Here is a 20,691-nt window from a genome sequence, read left to right on the forward strand (position 1 = left end):
ACCCTCATCTTCTCGGATTCTCGGACACTCAGTCGCACACGTACACGATGGGCAATGGCTGCCTAGGAGGGAGCACTGCAGAAAGGGATCTGAGGGTCAGAGCGGATCACAAGCTAAATATGAATCAAAAGTGTCAGACTGCTCCAAAAACCAAACCTCCCTCTGGGGTGGATTAGCCGGCGTCTTGTAAGTAAGACACGAGTTGTAATTCTTCCGCTCTGCTCTGTGCTGATTAGGCCTCAGCTGGAGAATTGTGTCCAGTGCTGGGTGCCACATTTCCGGAAGCATGTGGACAAATTGCAGGCAGTCCAGAGAAGAGCAACACGAACAATGAAAGGTCTAGAAAAGCGGAGCTATGAGGCAAGACTGAGACCTAGGTTTGTTTAGCCTGGAGAAGAGAAGCCTGAGAGGGGCCATGGCCATGGTTTCCAAGTACAGAAAAGGTTGTTACAAGGAGGAGCTCTTCCGAACCTCTGAGGACAGGACATGAAGCACCGGGCTTCCATTGTCGCGAGGGCGGGGTGGGAAACACGTCCTGGCTGGCCGGGTGGCTGAGCACTGCAGTAAATGGCCGAGGCAGGCTGGGCCGTCTCCGTCACTGGAGGTTTTTAAGGGCAGGTTGGAAAAAAGCCTGTCCTTAAAAGCAGAAAATCCCCACTTGGACACAGGCTGCCCCGTCACCTCCTGAGACAACATCGTCCCAGCACATCCCCAGAACTCTCTGGAGGCTGGGTATTGCCGTATTTGCCAGTGGCCGGGTAGCTTCCACCCCGGCAGCACCAGGCCTGGTATTTGTTCTAGGGCTGCCTCATGCAGCTCCTCTTTGGGACAGGGCCGGCCTGGGGCTCCAGACAGCACCAGGCTCTTACCTTCCAGCAGTCGCGATCCTCAAAGCGCTCGGCCTCCACGAAACCCGTCCAGGTCAGCTGCAGAGACAGCAAGTGAGAAACCACCCAGTGGAGGGGCAGTGGCCTGTCCCCGGGGGACCTGGGGTGTCTCTCTGCCCCCCAGAGACCTCTCTCTCTGCACCCCAGGAGGAGGGGAATCCCCAAGCACCAGGAGTGTCTCTCTGCCCCCAAAGAGTGGAGGGTTCCCAGGGGCATCTCTCTCTGCTGTGTGGGGGCTGGGGGGGCTCCACCAGGCACTGGCAGCATCTCTGTCCCCCAACGCAGGGGTTGTCCCTGGGGCACTGGCAGCATCTACCCCCGAAGGGGGGCATCCCTGGGGCAGGGCCAGCCCTATGAGGGTGCGGGACCCGGAGCAAACCACACTGTGTGAGAGCCCCACCCACCTCCCGCCTGGTCCAGCGCACAACTGGGTCCAGCGCACCCCCAAAGCGTGCAGCCCGGGGCAGTCACCCTGATTCGCCCTATCCTAGGGACGGCTCCGCCTGGGGTGCCGGCAGCATCTGTCCCCCGAGGGGGGGCGTCCTGGGGCATTCACCTGCTGCTCCTCGGAGGGCGTGTTCCCCTGGGAGTCACGGTCCAGTCCGCGGCCCCCCTCGCCCTGGCGCAGGTCTGAGGGCGGCGCCCACTGCGTGGTGCCCGTGGGGATGTGCCAGTAGTAGGTGCCCGAGGCGTCCTGCACCCTCACCCATCCGGCAGGCAGGTCCGAGTCCGTCTCGAAGGCCTTGTGGGTCCAGATGGCGTCTGTGTGGGGGGGCGAGGGGATGTCAGGATGAGACGGGGCAGGACAAGGCCCAGGCACCAGCCCTGGACCGGGGATGGTCTCGCTAAGGCTGCACCGCGGTGCCGACCCCGTCCCGTCCATCGCACCCCCGTGCTGCAGTGGGGCCGGGAGCTTCCCCCAGCCCCCCCCCGACCTTTCCAGAGTTGCTGCTCCCCGGGGGCCGGGCCCGGGCTTCCCAGCTGGGTCTGGCTGGACTGAGCCCCCCGATGCTGAGGGGTGCCCGCCTTCCCCAGCGCCCAGCTCACCTGGGGACCCCTCCCCCCGCTGAGTTCCCAGCCCATGGCCGGCGCTGCGGCTAGCTCTGGGCTGGGACCTGCCCTGCGGGGCCCGCAGAGAACAGCGGTCAGCCAGCGCTGGGCCCGGCCGGCCCGGGTCCCCATTTCAGTGACTGCTACAGTGACCAGAGCGTCGGGCGGCACCGAGTCAGACGCCTCAGAGCCTGTTCCTGCCGCACAGCCCCGCGGGCAGCCCTGGGTGCCAGCCCGATCCGGCCGCAGGACAACCCAGTCCCCGCTTGGCCCTCCACACGCCCCCAGCTCCTGGGCCGGCCTGTCTGGCCCTGCCCTGGGCTGGGGCGAGGGGTCACAGGACAAGGCAAGCCAAGCCCCCGTCTCCCCCATGCAAACTGGCCAGGGTCGTTAGGGGGCGACAGCTGAGCCGCTGGCTCCAGGACCCGGCTCCTCGTTGTGGAGCCCACGCCACGGGCGGGACCGGACACAGCCCAAGGCACCGTCCCGAGAGCGGGCGCCCGGGAAGCCAGGCCCTGCTGCTGGCTGAGTCAGGGCCTGCCGGGGCACCGGCCCAGCGGCTGGGACGCCCGTGGACTGGCTCTTTGGTCCCGTGGCTAACGTGCCCCCTGCTTTGGTCTAAGCTGCCGGCTGGTCACTAGCCATCCGCTCCCAGCGCCCCCAGGGAGGAGAGCGGGCGCAAGGCCTGACGCCAGAGGGCTGCCCTCAAAGACCAGAGGGGCAGCGGCTCCGGCTACCTCGGTAACTACCGGCTTCTCCCCAGCCCTCTGGGACACCACGACCTGCCACATCTGCACCGCAGGGCGCCCAGCCCGCCCGCCAGCCCCGCCCAGCTACCCGCCCTGCAGACTGGCAGCTGGACCTGGAGCAGACCCCCTGGGTCCCTCGGGCAGGGGGCGCAGCCACCGGCTCCTTCCCAGCACGGCCCAACCAGCTCCCTGCCGCCCACGGGGACAGGCCAGGGCCAGGGCTGCTCGGCTTTGACCCACTGGCCCCCCGCTGGGCCTGGCTGCCATGGGTGTGTCTTGCTGCCTCCCTCTGCCCCATGGCCCGCCCAGCCCCCAGCCTTGCTCCCAGGGCCAGCGCAGACACAAAGCAGCGTTGGCCCACGGGCTGGTCCTGCATGGGCTCCCATCTCGGACCCCGCAGAGCCTGGCAGGGGGGTGGGGGGCCAGTGCCCTGGGCAGGGGTCAGACCCTGCTACTAAGCCCTCGCCGGCGTGGCAGAGATGCCAGGGCTTTCCTGGGTCCTCCTCAGCTCCTGGCCGAGGGTGCCGGGGTGGCGGCGAGTTGCACAGGCCAGAGGGGGCCCAGGGCTCACCCCAGCTTGGGAACAGGCCCTGGGAGACCCCTTTGGTGGGCCAGACCCCCAAGGGTCCCTCCCTTCCTCCGGGGCAGGCCACACGTCCTCCTGAGACCCAGCCCCTGCGTCCCTCCGTGAGCTCTGCCCAGCGCTGCGGCAGAGACGGGTCCCCACACGCCCAGCGGGCTCTGCCACGACGCCCAGACGGCACAGGGGCCCTTCAGTGAGCCCAGAGACAGGCCAGCGTGAACCCCCTTTTCTGTCTGTCCCCCCAGCAGCCAGCGCAGCCCCCCTGCCCCTGCCAGGCCCCTGTTCTCCGCGCCGCTGGACCTGCTTGGTCTCTCTGCCCCGTCTTGATCTGGGTCAGTTCCGACCGGTTCTTCAACAACTTTTCATCCCACCCACACGGGGTGACACCCACCGAGGTCTCCTCGCCTGCCCTGAGAGCAAACACGCCCTTCCCCCACTGGGAAACAATGCAGCACACCGGGAAACTGAGGCACGCAAGGGGCCATACAAATATTACAAGCAAGGTACTTAAATTGGGCACTTAACTTACCCAGGTTACGCCCCCAGCCCCAGGAACCGAGAAGGGTGGGGGGGAGGGGGGCCCTAAATGAACCAGGTTACACCTGGAGCCCACGGAGGGTAAAGGTGGGGGCCCTCGAGTGCGCCCAGAGACAGGCCGGGGGGTGCACTCGCTGCCGGGAGCTCCCGCTGTGACCTGGGGGGGCTGACAGCGCCGAGGGTCGGTCCCGGAGGGGTGGAGCTGAGGGGCTGACCCCAGTGAGGGGGCTGGGGCTCTGGGGGGGGCCTCCCAGGGCTGGTCCAGAGCCCCCTCCCCCGTCTACACAGCCAGCCAGAGGTGGGGGGCTGGGGTGAGGGGAGCCAGCCCAGCCCCCAGGATCACGCAGGGCGCCCCCGGCAGAGCCCGGCCCTGACCCCAGCCCAGCCGGCACACGCAGCGCAGGCCAGGCCGCGGCCCGTGTGCTGTGCCCACGCCCGCCCGGCGCGGGGCCCCCCATGAGGGGGCGGTGGGACCAGCCCCTGGCCTGCCTCCCCTGCCGGGGCAGCTCCCTGGGCACCCCGAGCGGCGGCCAGCTCCGGCCCGGGCCAGCAGCCAGCACAGCCGGGGCCGGGGCCGGGGCCGAAGCGAGCTGCGCCTGGCACCGGCACCGCCCGTGGGCACAGCTGCGGGGACAGCCGCCGACAGCCCGGCCAGCTGCGCCCAGCCCGCCCCTGGCCCCGGAGCTCGCGGCGCCTGAGCCCTAGACATCGACCCGCCCCCCAACCCTGCCCCCCGGTGCTCCCTGAGCCCTAGACATCGACCCGCCCCCCAACCCTGCCCCCCGGTGCTCCCTGAGCCCTAGACATCGACCCGCCCCCCAACCCTGCCCCCCGGTGCTCCCTGAGCCCTAGACATCGACCCGCCCCCCAACCCTGCCCCCCGGTGCTCCCTGAGCCCTAGACATCGACCCGCCCCCCAACCCTGCCCCCCGGTGCTCCCTGAGCCCTAGACATCGACCCGCCCCCCAACCCTGCCCCCCGGTGCTCCCTGAGCCCTAGACATCGACCCGCCCCCCAACCCTGCCCCCCGGTGCTCCCTGAGCCCTAGACATCGACCCGCCCCCCAACCCTGCCCCCCGGTGCTCCCTGAGCCCTAGACATCGACCCGCCCCCCAACCCTGCCCCCGGTGCTCCCTGAGCCCTAGACATCGACCCGCCCCCCAACCCTGCCCCCCGGTGCTCCCTGAGCCCTAGACATCGACCCGCCCCCCAACCCTGCCCCCCGGTGCTCCCTGAGCCCTAGACATCGACCCGCCCCCCAACCCTGCCCCCGGTGCGGGCCCGGGAGCCTAGACATCGACCCGCTGCCCCCGCGGCGCCCCCGGGCTCCGGCTGCGCCAGACATCGACCCCCGGGACCCCCACGCCGACCCACGGCCCCGAGCCCCCCATCACAGCCCCCCCGCCCCGAGCCCCCCGCACCTCGTCAGTCTCTGCGCGGCCCGGTCCCCGGCTCCGGCTTCTCCAGCGCAGGCTGCTGCACGGGCGGGCCCCCCGGTGGGGGGCCCTAGACATCGACCCGGGGCGCTCTGCGGGGGGGCTGTTTCCAGCACAGACAGTCGCTAAGCAACAGGCTGGGGCTGTGTGGTCACGTGGGGCAGCCCGTGGGGCCCCCAGAGCCGGCTCCGCCCCAGGCAGCATCGCGGGGGGCGGGGGGCGGCCCCACCCCACAAGGTCACGCGCTGCGCTCACAGCCCCCGCTGCCCCCCAACCCCCGCCCCACGGGCTGCCGGGGTCGTGCTGGGCCAGGCAGAGCTGCGCAGGGCAGGCCGAAGGAGCCAGGACTCCTGGGTTCTCTCCCGGCGTGGGGCGGCGGGGGCCCCTGGGAGCCGGCTCCGGGTTCTCTCCGGGGGGCTGGGGGACTGGGACCCCACAGGTCACTCGCTGGGTTCTCTCCCGGCTGCCCCCCAACCCCCGCCCCACGGGACTGCCTGGGTTCTCTCCCGGCTGGGGCGCTGGGAGCCAGGACTCCTGGGTTCTCTCTCCGGGTGGGAGGGATGGGACACACAGGGGGTTCTCTCCCGGCTGGGGGACTGGGAGCCAGGACTCCTGGGTTCTCTCCTGGCTCCACACAGACTGGGCCACACTGGGCGAGTCGCTCCCTGCCTTGGGCCTGCCTGTCACGCAGCGGGGGGACTGTCTTAATGATTTGCACCAGCGCTGGGTGTGTGCCTCAGTTTCCCCCTGTGCGGCATGTTTACCGTGGTGGAGGGAGAGGGGCTTTCTTGTGCGAGGACCAGGTGTGACCTCGCCTAGCCGCCGGGACCCCAGCGAGCTGAGCAGCTGGTTTCAGCGGGGGGGAGGGCCGGGCCAGGTGAGCTGGTGCCTGGGACAGGAGACAACAGCCGGAGGAGGGGCTGCTGGGGACGGTGACCCCGGAGGGTCGGCTGGAAGGAGGGGCGCTGGCCTGGGACACGAGAAGCTGGAGCCGCCCGGCTGGGGATAGACCCAGCTGGCTGGTGCTGAGGGCCGAGGCCCCTGCGAACGTCCTGTGCTGTGTTCACAGCCAATAACCTCCCATTTTACGCTGGCAGAGAGGCCTGCAGCCAGAGAGCGGGGCAGCCCTGCACCCTCTGGGTGTGGGGTCCCGGGGATCCAGAGCGAGTGAACTCCCTGAGGGGGCCCACGGAGAGACGTGCAGAAAGCACAGAGGTGCCGGGAGGCAGCAGGGCCGAAGGGCCGAACCCTGGCCAGAGAGAGCGCACCGGCGAGGAAGGGCGCCGAGCAGCCTGGGAATCCTGACACTGTCCCCCCATGTGCAGTGGGGAGAGGGACCTCGCTGCCTCTCGGGGCTGGGGGGCCCTGGCCACTGTCTGCAAACCTGGGAACAATCCCACTACAGGCACTTGGCCTTGGGTGCGCCAGCATGACCCCGGTAAGCGGGGCGTGTAACCCCCACACACCCAGCACCCCCCTCCCCCGCTGTCCATACGCCCAGAGTTCGGCCCCCAGGGATGACGTGGGAAGTCTGGTACAGTAATAGGTTGATGTGTGCCTCAGTTTCCCCCTGTGCTTTGCACTGCTAGGCAGGGAGTGCAGAGGGTGAAAAGCTGCTCTGGGGCAGAGCAGGGACCGGGGGGAGGGGTCACGTCACTGTTCGGGGTGGGATAAGGGGGGTGTTAAGGACTGGCCAAAACCGCCCCAGATCTCAGGTGCGTCCGCACAGACAGTGGGACCCCACGGCCGGGAGGTTCACACCCAGCAACCAGCAGCCACACAGGAGGCCCCTGCAGGGCAACAGAGCCAGGCCCCGAGCTGGAGAACCAAGGGGGCAGGCGGCAAAGTGCCCTAGATCCATAGACGCCAAGGTCAGATGGGATCATTGGGACCCTCCAAGCTGAGCCGGTGTCACAGGCCGGAGCCCGGCCCCCACCAGTGCCCAGGGCAGTTTCTGGAGCACAGCCCGAGAGGGCAGAGGGTCCAGCGCGACCCGGGAACCTGGCCCGGCGGCTAATTGCCCTCCCAGTACTAACGTGCCCCACTGCCAAGCTGTGTCTGTCGAGTTCTCTGCCAGCCGCTGGCTCGTCTCAGCCCTGCTGAGCGTGCGTGTTCCCACGTCCGTCACCCCGGCCCGTCGGCTTCGCTTTGCTCCTCTGCGAGTGCGCCCTGCAGCCTGCGCCAAGGCAGGTTTCTAACCCGCTCATCAGCCTCGGGCGCGTCTCCGCCCACCCCGATTTCCGTGAACTGTGAGCCCGGGACCTAGACCCGGCACCCGGCGCCCAGCACGGAGCTGACCCACCTCCCTGCTCCTGCTCACGCTTCCCGTCGCACCGCCCAGGCTGGCATTAGCCCTTCCGGCCGCAGCATGATTATCCCCCGACCCCCAACGCTTTCGTGGAGCCCCGGCTTCCCAGGAGAGGCCCCCTCCTGTCGGCGCGGCTGACGCTCTTTGCTGGCAGACGTGCGCGTCGACTCTCCACTGTACAAGAGCCGAGCCCTGCGGGACCCCGCTGGCGGCAGAGGCCAGGATAGCAATTCCCTGGCACAATCACGGTCCGGGCCTGCCGCGGGCCAGGCTTGAATCCCTTTCATGTGGCCACAGTAACTTTTGGTTGTTCTCGTTCTCAGTCTGAACATCTGTGCTACCAAGTCAAACACCCCCCGGCCTCTCAGCCTGTTACGCCAGCGCCCTCCAGAGCCCTGGCCTGGCCACGCTGTTAGCTCTGGCCTCCCCCGGCCTGGCCACGGCCTCTCGAGCCTGTAGCCTGGTGACTAGACCATGGGGCCCTGTCTGCACAGGAGCCGGTCACTGCAAATGCTGCCGGGGGGAGGGGGGAGGGCAGTGCACCATGTGGGACAGGCCCCCCCGCCGCGCCTGGCTGGGCTGGACTCGCGGCAGGGAGCCCCGGGGAGAGATGGGTCGCTGGCCCTTGTGAGCTGTGGGGTCCTGGGGCCCGGCCACCAAAGGGGCCACCCCAAGGGCCTGGCCCAGGCTGGACACAGCCAGACCCTGTGGATCCGAGACACCCCCATGCCCTCCATCCATGCAAAGCTCCGCCCCTTCATGCAGAGCTCCGCCCCAAGCTCCGCCCCCATCTGTCCACCCTGGGACAGCCCCGGAGAAGAGTGGGTGGCCCCCGGCCCCGCCCTACCTGTGTCGTCGGGGGAGCTGCAGGCCGGGCTGCCCTGGCTCAGCGTGGCCCAGCTGGAGTCCTCGTCGCTGGCGCTGGCGCGCGTGCCAAAGAGCAGGCTGGCACTCTTGCCGTGCTCGCGAGGCGCATGCTCTGAGCTCTGCTCTGACTCGGCCGTGACGGGGTCACCGTCCGCGTCCTCCTCCTCCTCCTCCTGGCCTGCGCCCTCAGCGAGCAGGGCCCCGCCGCACCCCCTGCCGAGCGAGTCGCCAACCGACACCTCCTGCGCCAGGGCCGGCGGGCCGAGCTCGTTGCGGTTCTGGTCCCGCTCAGCCGCCTTGCGCAGCTGGTTCCGCCCGTCCTTCACCCACTTGGCGTTGGCGGGCTCCTGGCCAGGCGGGGTGCTCTGCAGGGCGGGGCAGGCGCAGGGACTGCTGCCACGCAGCAGCTCGTTGTGGGGCGCCCGCAGCGCCAAGCTCAGACCCAGGCAGCTGTTGTCATTGGCCAGGTCGCGCCTCTCGCTCAGTGCCCCCGACATGGCCTGGGGACCCTGGGAAGGAGAGATGCCAGCATGAAAGCAGACCCGGTGTTGGCCAAAATCTTGTTTTTGAAATATATGCAAGAACAGAGCCACAAACACGCCCCCCTTCCTACCAGAAGGTACATCAGTCTGAATCAAAAGCTAAAACCTCAAACTGACTCTTGCTGTTCTACCCTTTTCAATGTTAATTCAAGTCTGTCTGCACTTTGTATAATTTTAAGATTGTTTGTAAATGTCTGTACTATGTCCACTGGCCAGTTTATCTGTTAATTTTACCTGCTTCCAATATATTTGTAAAAATCCTATTCTAAGTACAAAAGCCACACTGCAATGTAATGTATCTATCTAATTGTGAAAGACACTGTCAAAAATGAAATAAGGTTTGCTCTAAAAATAATATGTAAGTTCTTCAGCTAGGAGTTGGCCCTGAGTGACTGAAGTGTGAATGGCCGAGCAATTGAGTTGGGTGTAGACAAAAAGAGTGATTGAACAATTGGTCTGAGTAAGGGATATCGAAACAGACATGAAGAAAACACCAGCCTCACCTAAAACGCTTGAGGGAAAAAGAAAGAAGCAAAGATGATCAAATGGCCGAAGAGGAGCCCACCCTGATGACTTTGGAGCCAGCCCATTTCAAAGGACAAAATCTGATCAGGCTTGCAACAATGTGGGTGATTGAGGATCACACCAAGAATGCAGTTGCAGCATGACAATGTAAAACCCACAGACTGACATGGGGTCCTTTCCCTATAAAATGGGACAAGAAGATGAAGGCTGGAGGTTCGGATCTACAACATCACATCAGCCAGGAGTACCGATGCGCATCGGCAGAACCTTGCTCCTCATCCTCATGCTCTAGTCACCTGGCCAGTGACTATCATGAGCACCAAAAGGCTGGTAACTATGACATCTGGAAGATCCCTATGTATGTCTGTCTGTGTCTATCTGTGTGTGCCTGTCAGTGTGTGTGAATGTGAATGGAAGCATCAATTGAAACGTGTCTGTAATTTGTAGTATTGATATAATGTTAATACTGTTTTCCTATGTTTACATTATTATTAATGCTATTTCACTAAGTAGAGCACAATATTAATGTTATTACAGTGTTGATACTTTTCTTTTCTTTGAAACTATCTACAGAAGTTTCTGTGTTCACAATAAATGCAGCTTGTTGCCTTATCCCCTAATAAGATCCTGTAATATTTGTTATTTGGGTAACACCGGCATGGGCAACGTGGCTGGCTCTGGCTCCCATCCACTCCCGTCCCATCCCGGGGTGGGGCGCAGCCAGCCAGCCGCCACGGCATCTACAGCCCCTCGGGGCAGCTCCTCACCTCCCGGGCCACAGACCACCCCAGCTCCCTGGGCGAGGGGAGGGGGCTGCGACGGAGTTGGGAGACACACCCAGCCATGGGGGAGCTGCTGAATGCAGCCACAGCCAGGCCAAGGGGCCGGTGCAGGGGGCCAGTCACCATGGCGCAGACGACTCTGCCGGTGCTCGCCCTGCGGGCTCTGTGCACAATGAGAGGCACCTCTGAGACCTGAGCCTGCTAGGGACCCTGGAAGCGCTGTCTCAGCTTGGGCAACGGGCCCATCTAGCCTGGCATCCCGTCCTGGAACCACCGACCCTCAGGGTGAGAAGGGACCACAGGGGCCAGCTAGTCTAACCCCACCAAGAGGCAGGGTTCGGTGTGCCTAAACCACCCGGGACAGCCGCCTGTCCAGCCTGCTTTGCACACCTCCAGTGAAGGAGCTTCCCTGACCGCCCGAGGCCGTCGGTGCCAGTGCGCCGCTGTTCTCCCTGAGATTTCTTCTGTACCCGCTCTGCGGCACTTCGAACCCTCCCGTGACTGGCATGCTCTGCCTCTCTTCATGCAACCAAAACCGCACTGGCTTTTTTCGCAACAGCAGCACACTGCTGACTGGTGCTGATCCACCACAACTCCCAGATCCCTCCCAGCTGTGCCGCTGCCCAGCCAGTTCCCCCCACTCTGGATTTGTGCGTTCAGTGTTTCTTCCCCAAGTGACGCACCTTCCATTGGTCTTCGTCGGATTTCATTGTGTTCTCTACAGCCCTGTTCTCCAATTGATCAAGATCCTTCTGAATTTTAACTCTGCCCTCCAAAGCGTTGGCAACCCCCCCAGCTCTGTCTCATCTGCAAACTCGATCAGTGTGCGCTCTGACAGCTGGCTCATTAATAACCATGTTAAACAACCCACCCAGAACAGATCCCTGGGGAACCCACTGGAGACCTCCCTCTGATCTGACATCACTCCATTCACAGCCCATCATTCCTGGGTCAGAGCCATGAGCATCTAGCCGTGTCCCATCCACCCCTGCTGGATCAGACCCACAGGCCTACCAGGGAAAAAGGCAAATCTAGCGCCCATCTTCAAACAAGGGAAGAAAACGGATCCAGGGAACTACAGACCGCTCAGCCTCACCTCAATCCCTGGAAATATCATGGAACAGGTCCTCAAGGAATCCATTTCAAGGCACTTGGAAGAGAGGAAGGTGATCAGGAACAGTCAACACGGATTCTCCAAGGGCAAGTCATGCCTGACCGACCTGATTGCTTTCTATGATGAGGTGATTGGCTCTGTGGATGTAGGGAAGGCGGTGGATGTGATATACCTTGACTTTAGCAAAGCTTTTGATACTGTCTCTCACAGTATTCTTATCAGCAAGTTACAGAAGTATGGGTTGGATGAATTGACTATAAAATGGATAGAGAACTGGCTAGAGCATAGGGCTCAACGAGTAGTGATCAATGGCTCCATGTCTAGCTGACAACCGGTCACAAGCGGAGTTCCCCAGGGGTCGGTCCTGGGGCCGGTTTTGTTCAACATCTTCATTAATGATCTGGAGGATGGGGTAGATTGCACCCTCAGCAAGTTTGCAGACGACACTAAGCTGGGGGGAGTGGTAGATACCCTGCAAGGTAGGGATAGGATACAGAGTGACCTAAACAAACTAGAGGATTGGGCCAAAAGAAATCTAATGAGGTTCAACAAGGACAAGTGCAGAGTCCTGCACTTTGGACGGAAGAATCCCATGCACAGCTACAGACTGGGGACCGACGAGCTGGGCAGCAGTTCTGCAGAAAAGGACCTGGGGGTAACAGTGGATAAAAAGCTGGATATGAGTCAGCAGTGTGCCCTGGTTGTCAAGAAGGCTAATGGAATATTGGGCTGCATTAGGAGGGGCATTGCCAGCAGGTCACGGGAAGTGATTATTCCCCTCTATTCGGCATTGGTGAGGCCGCGTTTGGAGTATTGTGTCCAGTTTTGGGCCCCCCACTACAAAAAGGATGTAGACAAGTTGGAGAGAGTCCAGCGGAGAGCAACCAAAATGATGAGGGGGCTGGAGCACAGGACTTATGAGGAGAGGCTGAGGGAACTGGGCTTGTTTAGTCTGCAAAAGAGCAGAGTGAGGGGGGATTTGACAGCAGCCTTTAACTACCTGAAAGGGGGTTCCAGGGAGGATGGAGCTAGGCTGTTCTCAGTGGTGGCAGATGACAGAACAAGGAGCAATGGTCTCAAGTTGCAGTGGGGGAGGGCTAGGTTGGACATTAGGGTGGTGAAGCACTGGAATGGGTTACTGGGGAGGTGGTGGAATCTCCATCCTTACAGGTTTTTAAGGCCTGGCTTGACCAAGCCCTGGCCGAGATGGTTAATTGGGGTTGGTCCTGCTCTGAGCAGGGGGTTGGTCTAGACACCTCCTGGGTCCCTTTCATCCCTCATCTTCTATGATTCTAGGATGTACCCGGCGTCCCGTCCGCCCTCCTGGGACGCGCTGGCTCCCCATGCACGCTCTGCAGGCCGACAGCACTCACCCAGGCGGTGCCCTTACCCAATGGCTGGAGGCCGGGGTGGATCCTATGTACCCCTGCGCAGCCAGACATCCGTGTCCACGTGGGGGTTGCTGGGGGCCAAATCCCAGGACCTGGAGACAGAGGAATGGGCGAGAGGCAGGGAGTCACTCAGGGGGAGCCACAGACCCCGGGGCTGAGATTCCCAGGAGTGTGGTGAGCAGCGTTGCTGAGCCGACCTCTGGAAAACATCCCTGCCGGCTTCATGCACAGCTTGTCAGGCGGAGAATCCAGCCCGACCCCAGTGGTTAGTTCTCCTCGCTGGGACAATGGGCGCCCTTGTCACATCTGAACGTGTCGGCTCAAACCTTCCTCTGCCGGCTGCAGGGCCCATCAGTAAATCTCTGTTCCCCATAGAAATACCTACAGACTGTGATCCCCAGCCCCACACCGCCACTGGGGCACAGGGCTTCCCCTCCAGTGATCGGCAGTCCCCGCGCCCTGCCCCAGAGGGGCCGCGTCTCAGCGCCAGGCTGGGTTAGGGGTCCCTGCAGACACTGTATCCTGGACTGGGGCAGTGGAACTCTCTGGAGCCGTCCCCTCTCCGCCCTACGCAGCAGCCCCGGGATGGGACCTGCCCCCCATGGGCGCTCAGGACCCCTGGGCTGCGAATGCTGCCCGTTTCCTGGGGGTTGCCGGCTCCTTGGCAGGCTGTGCTGGCGACAGTCTCCATCCCACGCGGAGACTCTGCGCCTCTCGCTCGCCCTGTTCTGGGCTGTGTACGTTTGAGCATCAACAACCAGCGACGCACCAGCGTCCCCCCGCCCCGCACTGCCCCGCACTGCACCGCAGCGGGCGAGTCTCAGCACCGCGCTGACTGCGCCCGCCTGGCCTCCCCTCGCCTGGCCTGGCCTGGCCTGGCCTCGCCAGCCCGTCTGCACCCGGCCTACGGGCACCACGGCTCCGCAGAGAGCTCACTGCAGAGCCAGCTGCGGGCAGCTGCTGCCGGTGCCCCCCGCCCCCGACCTACCGCCCGCGCCAGCCCGGCCCTGAGCCCCCCAGCCCTACCAGTGCCCCCCGCCCCCGACCCACAGCCCCTGCCAGCCCAGCCCAGCCCTACCAGTGCCCCCCGCCCCCGACCTACCACCCGCGCCAGCCCGGCCCTGAGCCCCCAGCCCTACCAGTGCCCCCGCCCCCGACCCCCAGCGCCTGCCAGCCCGGCCCAGCCCAGCCCTACCAGTGCCCCCACCCCCGACCCACAGCCCCTGCCAGCCCGGCCCTGAGCTCCCCAGCCCTACCAGTGCCCCCCACCCCCGACCCACAGCCCCTGCCAGCTCAGCCCTACCAGTGCCCCCACCCCCGACCCACAGCGCCTGCCAGCCCGGCCCTGAGCTCCCCAGCCCTACCAGTGCCCCCCACCCCCGACCCACAGCCCCTGCCAGCCTGGCCCAGTCCAGCCCTGCCAGTGCCCTCCACCCCCGACCCACAGCGCCTGCCAGCCCGGCCCTGAGCCCCCCAGCCCTACCAGTGCCCCCCAGCCCCGACCCACAGCCCCCGCCAGCCCGGCCCAGCCCGGCCCTACCAGTGCCCCCCAGCCCCGACCCACAGCCCCCGCCAGCCCGGCCTGGGCCCCCCCGCTGGGCCGGGATCAGGGTTTGGGGTCGGGTCCTTTGTGGCGTGGCGTGGCCCGGCCCGGCCCGGCCCCCATGACCCGGCGGTGCCGTACGGGGGGGTCACGGGGCCCTGCCCGGCTCCCACAGCCCCCCCCCGCCGGTACCTGCCGCGGCTCCGCTCGGCTGCGGGGGGGGGGGGAGGAGCCGCCACTTCCGCTTCCGTTTCCGAGAGACTCGCCCCGCCCGCGGGCAGGTGGGGGAGGGGCCGGGGGAGTTTGGGGGGCGCTAGGTGGGGGGATGTGGGGCAGTTGGGGGGCCGTGGGGCAGGGGGAAGTTTGGGGGGCGCTGGGAGGGGAGGCAGGTGTGGGGGCAGGGGCCAGGGAGAGTTTGGGGGGGCAGGGAGTGGGGGGCAGGTGGGGGGATGGGGCAGTTGGGGGGCGGTGGGGCTGGGGATCGGGGGGGCCGGGGACGGGGGGGAGTTTGCTCTCTGGGGGGGTGCTGCCGGCTCAGACCTTGGGGGTGCCGGGGCCCAGGGCTCCCCACGCCTGGCCAGGCCCCGACGCTGCCCCAAGGCCCCTCGCTGGGGCATCCCTGTGGCCGGGGGGCAGGAGAGTCAGGGGCAGGGGGCTCAGCGCCGTGGGGCACCCCAGGGCAGGCCGTGCCCCAGCCCCCCACGAGGTCCCCGGGCAGATGGGCACCAGCGGGCTCAGTGCTGGCATGTGCTGGTCTGTCACCCGTCAGAGCCCACCCCAGCGTAGGCGCCTTTCCGCACCCCTACTTAACCAGGCAGCATGTGGGGAAACTGAGGCACAGCCGTTTCCCACTCCGTCACACAAGCACGAAGGCCAAACCCACCCCAAAGAGCCTCCCCCGCCCAGCCAGAAACCAGACGGCCCCAAGGTGCCCGGCAGGTGCATGGCTGGGCTCAGCACTGGGGTCGGCCACGCACCAGGTGGCTTCGGGGTAGCGAGTTCAGCTCAGCACGGGCACCGGGGCAGCTCAGTGGCCTGCAGCGCCCGGGAGGCAGCACCTGGGGGCTCCCGGGCTCGGGACCAAGCATGGCCAGGCAGAGGGAGGGAGCGCTACCGCCAGGGCTACTGGGCCCTGCCCAGCCCTGGCAGCGTCTGGCCAGCTGCTCCCCTTCCCGGCCAACTGGCTGGGCTCCCCCCTTGAACCCTACCGCCCAGCCGGGCACCGGCACCGTGGCTGACATGGCTCCTGCAACCCGGTTAACCCTTTCCTGGGCTCTGCACCCCAGGCCTGGAGCTTGGACCAGAGGGGCCGATAGCGCCTGCTTCCCGAGACTCGTGAAGGAACTTAGAATCCTAGAAGATGAGGATTGGAAGGGACCCAGGAGGTGTCTAGTCCAACCCCTGCTCAAAGCAGGACCAGCCCCAACTAAACCATCCCAGCCAGGGCTTGGTCAAGCTGGGCCTTAAAAACCTCTAAGGATGGAGATTCCACCACCTCCCTAGGTAACCCATTCCAGTGCTTCACCACCCTCCTAGGGAAAAACTTTTTCCTAATATCCAACCTAGACCTCCCCCCTGCAACTTGAGACCGTTGCTCCTTGTTCTGTCATCTGCCACCACTGAGAACAGCCTAGCTCCATCCTCCCTGGAACCCCCTTTCAGGTAGTTAAAGGCTGCTATCAAATCCCCCCTCATTCTTCTCTTCTGCAGACTGAACAAGCCTAGTTCCCTCAGCCTCTCCTCATAAATCTTGTGCTCCAGCCCCCTCATCATTTTTGTTGCCCTCCGCTGGACTCTCTCCAACTTCTCCACATCCTTTTTGTAGTGGGGGGCCCAAAACTGGACACAATACTCAAAATGCAGCCTCACCAATGCTGAATAGAGGGAAATAATCACTTCCCGTGATCTGCTGGCAATGCTCCTACTAATGCAGCCCAATATGCCATCAGCCTTCTTGGCAACCAGGGCACACTGCTGACTCATATCCAGCTTCTTATCCACTGTTACCCCCAGGTCCTTTTCTGCAGAGCTGCTGCCCAGCTCGTCGGACCCCAGTCTGTAGCTGTGCATGGGATTCTTCTGTCCTAAGTGCAGGACTCTGCACTTGTCCTTGTTGAACCTCATCAGATTTCTTTTGGCCCAATCCTCCAGTTTGTTTAGGTCACTCTGTATCCTATCCCTACCTTCCAGGGTATCTACCACTCCTCCTAGCTTAGTGTCATCCGCAAACTTGCTGAGGGTGCAATCTACCCCATCCTCCAGATCATTGATGAAGATGTTGAACAAAACCAGCCCCAGGACCGACCCCTGGGGCACTCCGCTTGTGACCGGCTGCCAGCTAGACATGGAGCCATTGATCACTACTTGTTGAGCCCTATGCTCTAGCCAGTTCTCTATCCATTTTATAGTCCATTCATCCAACCCATACTTCTTTAACTTGCTGATAAGAATACTGTGAGAGACCGTATCAAAAGCTTTGCTAAAGTCCAGGTATATCACATCCACCGCTTTCCCCACATCCACAGAGCCAGTCACCTCTTCACAGAAGGCGGGTCAGGTTGGTCTGTTTCCCAAAGAGCCGTTTCGGGGCCCAGGCACAGCTGGCCGGTGCCTCTCCAGGGAGCAGCTCTCTGACTGTGGCTGCGAAAGGCCTGGCCCCGCTTCTGTGGCTGGGACTGAAGTGGGGCCTGTCCCGACGGGTCGCTGGGAAATCTGGGTCTGGTCCCACACAGCCCATTTAATGCAGCCCCGGGCCAGGCCACCCGGCCGGGACGCTGCTGCTGGCAGTCTTGCGGTAGCTGTGTCAGGCCCAGGAGGGCCAGATCCGTCCGGGACCAGCTCCGGCGGGAGCGCGGTGCGGCGCGGGGCACGTCTGGTACTGCCCTGGGGACAGCTGGTGCTGGCAACGTGGGGGCAGGTCTCAGGCCTGCAGACGCTGCGCTCGGCCTGGCTGATCACAATGGCTCGCTGAGGGAGGGAGCCCCAGGCGGAGCCGGGACCAGCCGGGAGAGAGCCAGAGACGGCTCCGCTCTGCTCCATGCAGCCCTCGCCCTGGGACAGGAGCCGCACCGTCTAGCCAGGGGCTGGGATTTACCCTTCGTCTCGGCAGCCCTGCCCCGTGCCCGCCACGTGAGCTCGCAGTAGATAAGGCCGGGATATCAGCGGTGAAGGTGCCCGCTGCTCAGTCCAGCCGCTGGAGCCAGAGGCAGCGTCACCCGTGGGCACCAGGAACAGGTAGGAGACGGCAGGCTCGCAGCCTGGGGACCCTGGCCCGGCCCAGCCCAGCCCCTTGCCCCCTGGCCCGGCAGTGGTGGGAACAGGCTGCATCCCCCATGTACCCCCAGAGGCAGAGACCCCCTCTGGATGCGGGCATGGGGCTGGGGGCTCCCTGGTCCCAGCAGGGCAAGCTCTGCCCAAGGTGGGGCTGGGGGGCACAGGGAGAAGGGGAGCCCCAGGCCCTGTGGGACCCCCAGAGCCCCAGTGAGCGTTGCCTTGCCTGTCCGCGCTGCGGCCGCTCCCTGGGGCTGTTTGCAAACCCATCCCAGCGCCACGCCCTCACCATCGCTGCTGCCCCCCCCCCCCCCCCCCTTGCACAGGGACGCGCCTTCGGCCGAGGTCACCTTCAGCACCAGCTCCCTGTGACCGGCCCTTCGCGCCTCCCAGGAGCCAGCGCCTGCCCCGGGGCTGGGGGCGCCTGGCAAAGAGCCGCCCGGGCTCCACGTCCTGCCTTCTTGCGGGGCTGGCGGCCGAGGCAGAGGCTCTGCAGCACCCCTAGATCGGGGCCCGGCGTCCTGGGCCCTGCACACAGCCTGACTGAGATCCAGGCGCCCCTCCCCCCCGAACCAGCAGCCCCAGTGGGAGCGAACGTGGGGTTGGCGCGAGGTTGTGGGTCGCAGCACTGACGAGCAGGGTAGCCTGGCGGGGGGCAGCCCCCCCCAGAGAGCCCTGCTCAGCCAGCAGGCCCTGGGTGCTGTGAGAGCCCCTCCTGCCCCACTCCGTCCCTCAGGGTCCCTGCTGCAACCTACCACCTCCCCCCATGGTCCCTTGGCACCACCGGATTGCACACGGCCCCCCTCCTCCACCCCGGGGCTCCCTGCTGCGTCCCCGTGCCCCACCTCCCACGCCCTCCCCGCAGCACCCCCGGGCCATAGACTCCTAAGATGAGGGTTGGACGGGACCTTGGCGGCTCATCTAGTCCAGCCCCGGCTCAGAGCAGGGCCAGCCCCGACTAAACCATCCCCGCCAGGGCGTGGTCAAGCCGGGCCTTAAACACCTCTGAGGATGGAGACCGCACCCCGCTGCTTGCCACCTTCCCCCCAAGCCCGTGCCCTGCCCTCGGGGGCGCCTGGGAGGCGGGGCTCCCGGGCCGTGCGTGACCGCGCCCCTCTCCCGCAGGACCGCGGCATGGCTCTCTTTGGGCAGCTCCTGGAGCCCCACGGCTACCTGCAGTCGCTTCGCTCGCTGGTGCTGGGCGTGGTGGCGCACCTGCAGGGCACGGCCACGCCCGAGGAGCTGGCCTTCGTGCAGCGGGAGCTGGAGCTCCTGGACCGGGAGCTGGCGGGGGGCCCGGGGCTGCTGGACGACGAGGAGGTGGGGCGCTACGAGGACAGCGTGGCCGCCGTGTACGGGCAGCTGGGGGCAGCCGTGCGGGCCGGCCCGGCCCACGCCCCGCGCGAGAAGGAGCTCTTCCTGCACTGCTGCAGCCAGTATGAGCTGGAGCGGCAGCTGCAGGGGCTGTGCCGGCGGGTGCTGGGCGTCTCGCTGCTGGCGGCGCGGCCGGCGCTGCTGGAGCAGGCCGTGCAGGCGCACCGGCCCCGCCGCCGGCAGATGACGCAGTTCTGCCAGAAGCTCAACCTGGTGGTGGGCGCGGGGCTGCTGTGCCTGCTGAGCCAGGCCGGGCTGAGCGGGCGCGACGGGGCCCTGCTGCTGGGCCGCTGGGCCGCCCGCCTGGGGCCGCTGCAGCAGCGCATGAAGGAGGCCGTGGGCCAGTGCGCCGCCTACTTCCAGGAGCAGGCGCGGGAGGACGTGGCCGGCGTCCTGGCCCAGGCCGCGCTGCCCGGCCCGGCCGAGGTGGCCGGCAGCATCCTCAGGAAGCTGGAGAAGAACTACGACTGGCTGCGCTGGGCGGTGATGGCCTGGGGCGGGGAGCCGCAGGGCGGCCCGGATGGGGACGAGGTGCTGGCCCAGGGCAGCTACATCACGGGCCAGGCGGCCTCCGGGCTCCAGGTTGTGGCCTGCTACAGCGAGAGCCCCTCCTCGCTGGACAAGGGCCGCACCCACCAGCTGATCGCGGACCTGGAGTGGAAGCTGCCCAACCCCCCGCCCGAGGTCTATGCCAGCCTGGAGGCCGAGCCAGACCGGGCCCGCAGCTACCTCGCCCAGCGCATGCTGCAGAAGCTGGGGGAGGGGCTCGGGCCAGGCGTCACCATCCACGTGGTGCCCAGCAAGCTGGAGATGAGGAGCAACTTCCCCCCGGCTGCCTGCCTGCTCCATGAGTACCGGCACCGCCTGGCCTCCGGCACCGTCTGCATCTTCGGCTGAGTCCGCGCGACTACGGACGGGCGCAGAAACGTGCGGCCGGCCACTGGCCGGGACTCGCCAATAAAGGAAAATGTCCATGAGATGGGGTGGAAGTAAAACCTCTTGTGCTTTGACACTGATTGGCGCCGTTCACACCCACCGCGTGTCCCACAAACCTGCACGGCCCGCGCCGCTGGCCATGGCTGTTCTCTGCTAGTGCCGCGCCCCGGGAACCCGGCTGAGCAGTGACCGGCAGCTAAAGCAACGCGGAGTTCCCCAGGCCCGGGTGCAGCGATGCGGGCGAGGACACGCTCTGTGCCGTTGCTGTGCCGGCTACGGCAGTAAAAAATCAGCAGCCGCTCTTCATGTCGGTAACATCTAAAATGCAAGGGTGGCACCCCTGGGGCTGCGTGGGGATGGGGGGCCTGGTCTGGGGGGCACCCTCCCACCCTCTGGGCTGAGGCAATAAAGCCTCATGCTACTAAGAGGCATCGGGCGTGCATCCTCTGCCCCAGACCCTTCAGGCATCTGCCCACGGGCACCTCTCTGCCCCTCCCGTCATGTCGCGTCGCCTCCCGGCCTGGGCACTCGGCCCCCTTGGCTTTGCTTTAGTCCTAGGCATTTCCAAAGCCCCGACAAGGAGCCACAGGGCCAGTGCTACACCTTAGCTTTCAAAGAGCCGCCTGGGGCGCCCCCTTCAGTGTGCCAGGCCCCCAGGTCCCCTCCCCTTCACGATAAACCCGCACACAAGGGCGTACGTCTGCACCCACCACAGTCACCCCGGGAAGCTCGGTGCCTGGGGAGGTTGTGAGGGCCAAAGCTATAGCCGGGTTCAAGAAAGAGCTGGATCAGTTCTG

General features: G+C 65.4%; 1 protein-coding gene across 3 annotated transcripts in view; it reads right to left on the reverse strand.

The window, feature by feature from the left end:
• Positions 1 to 14,534, reverse strand: part of APBB1 (amyloid beta precursor protein binding family B member 1) — a 27,092-nt gene extending 12,558 nt beyond the window's left edge. Inside the window, exons 1-6 of one of the 3 annotated variants that reach the window (XM_067564619.1) lie at positions 14,507 to 14,529; positions 12,771 to 12,863; positions 11,363 to 11,517; positions 8,398 to 8,926; positions 1,444 to 1,649; positions 870 to 926 (exon numbers count right to left, since the gene is read on the reverse strand). In XM_067564619.1, coding sequence (XP_067420720.1) covers positions 870 to 926; positions 1,444 to 1,649; positions 8,398 to 8,926; positions 11,363 to 11,407 — 837 coding nt within the window. In that variant the 5' untranslated portion in view covers positions 11,408 to 11,517; positions 12,771 to 12,863; positions 14,507 to 14,529. Of the gene's footprint in view, positions 1 to 869; positions 927 to 1,443; positions 1,650 to 8,397; positions 8,927 to 11,362; positions 11,518 to 12,753; positions 12,864 to 14,506 lie in introns of those variants that run through there. The other 2 variants (XM_067564621.1, XM_067564620.1) reach the window with 2 other exon arrangements.
• Between the last annotated feature and the right edge of the window lie 6,157 nt (positions 14,535 to 20,691).

Source organism: Emydura macquarii, unplaced genomic scaffold (genome assembly GCF_026122565.2).
Source record: "Emydura macquarii macquarii isolate MOO-44397 ecotype Brisbane River unplaced genomic scaffold, CSIRO-AGI_Emac_v2 contig_2661, whole genome shotgun sequence".
Classification (NCBI taxonomy): Eukaryota; Metazoa; Chordata; order Testudines; family Chelidae; genus Emydura; species Emydura macquarii.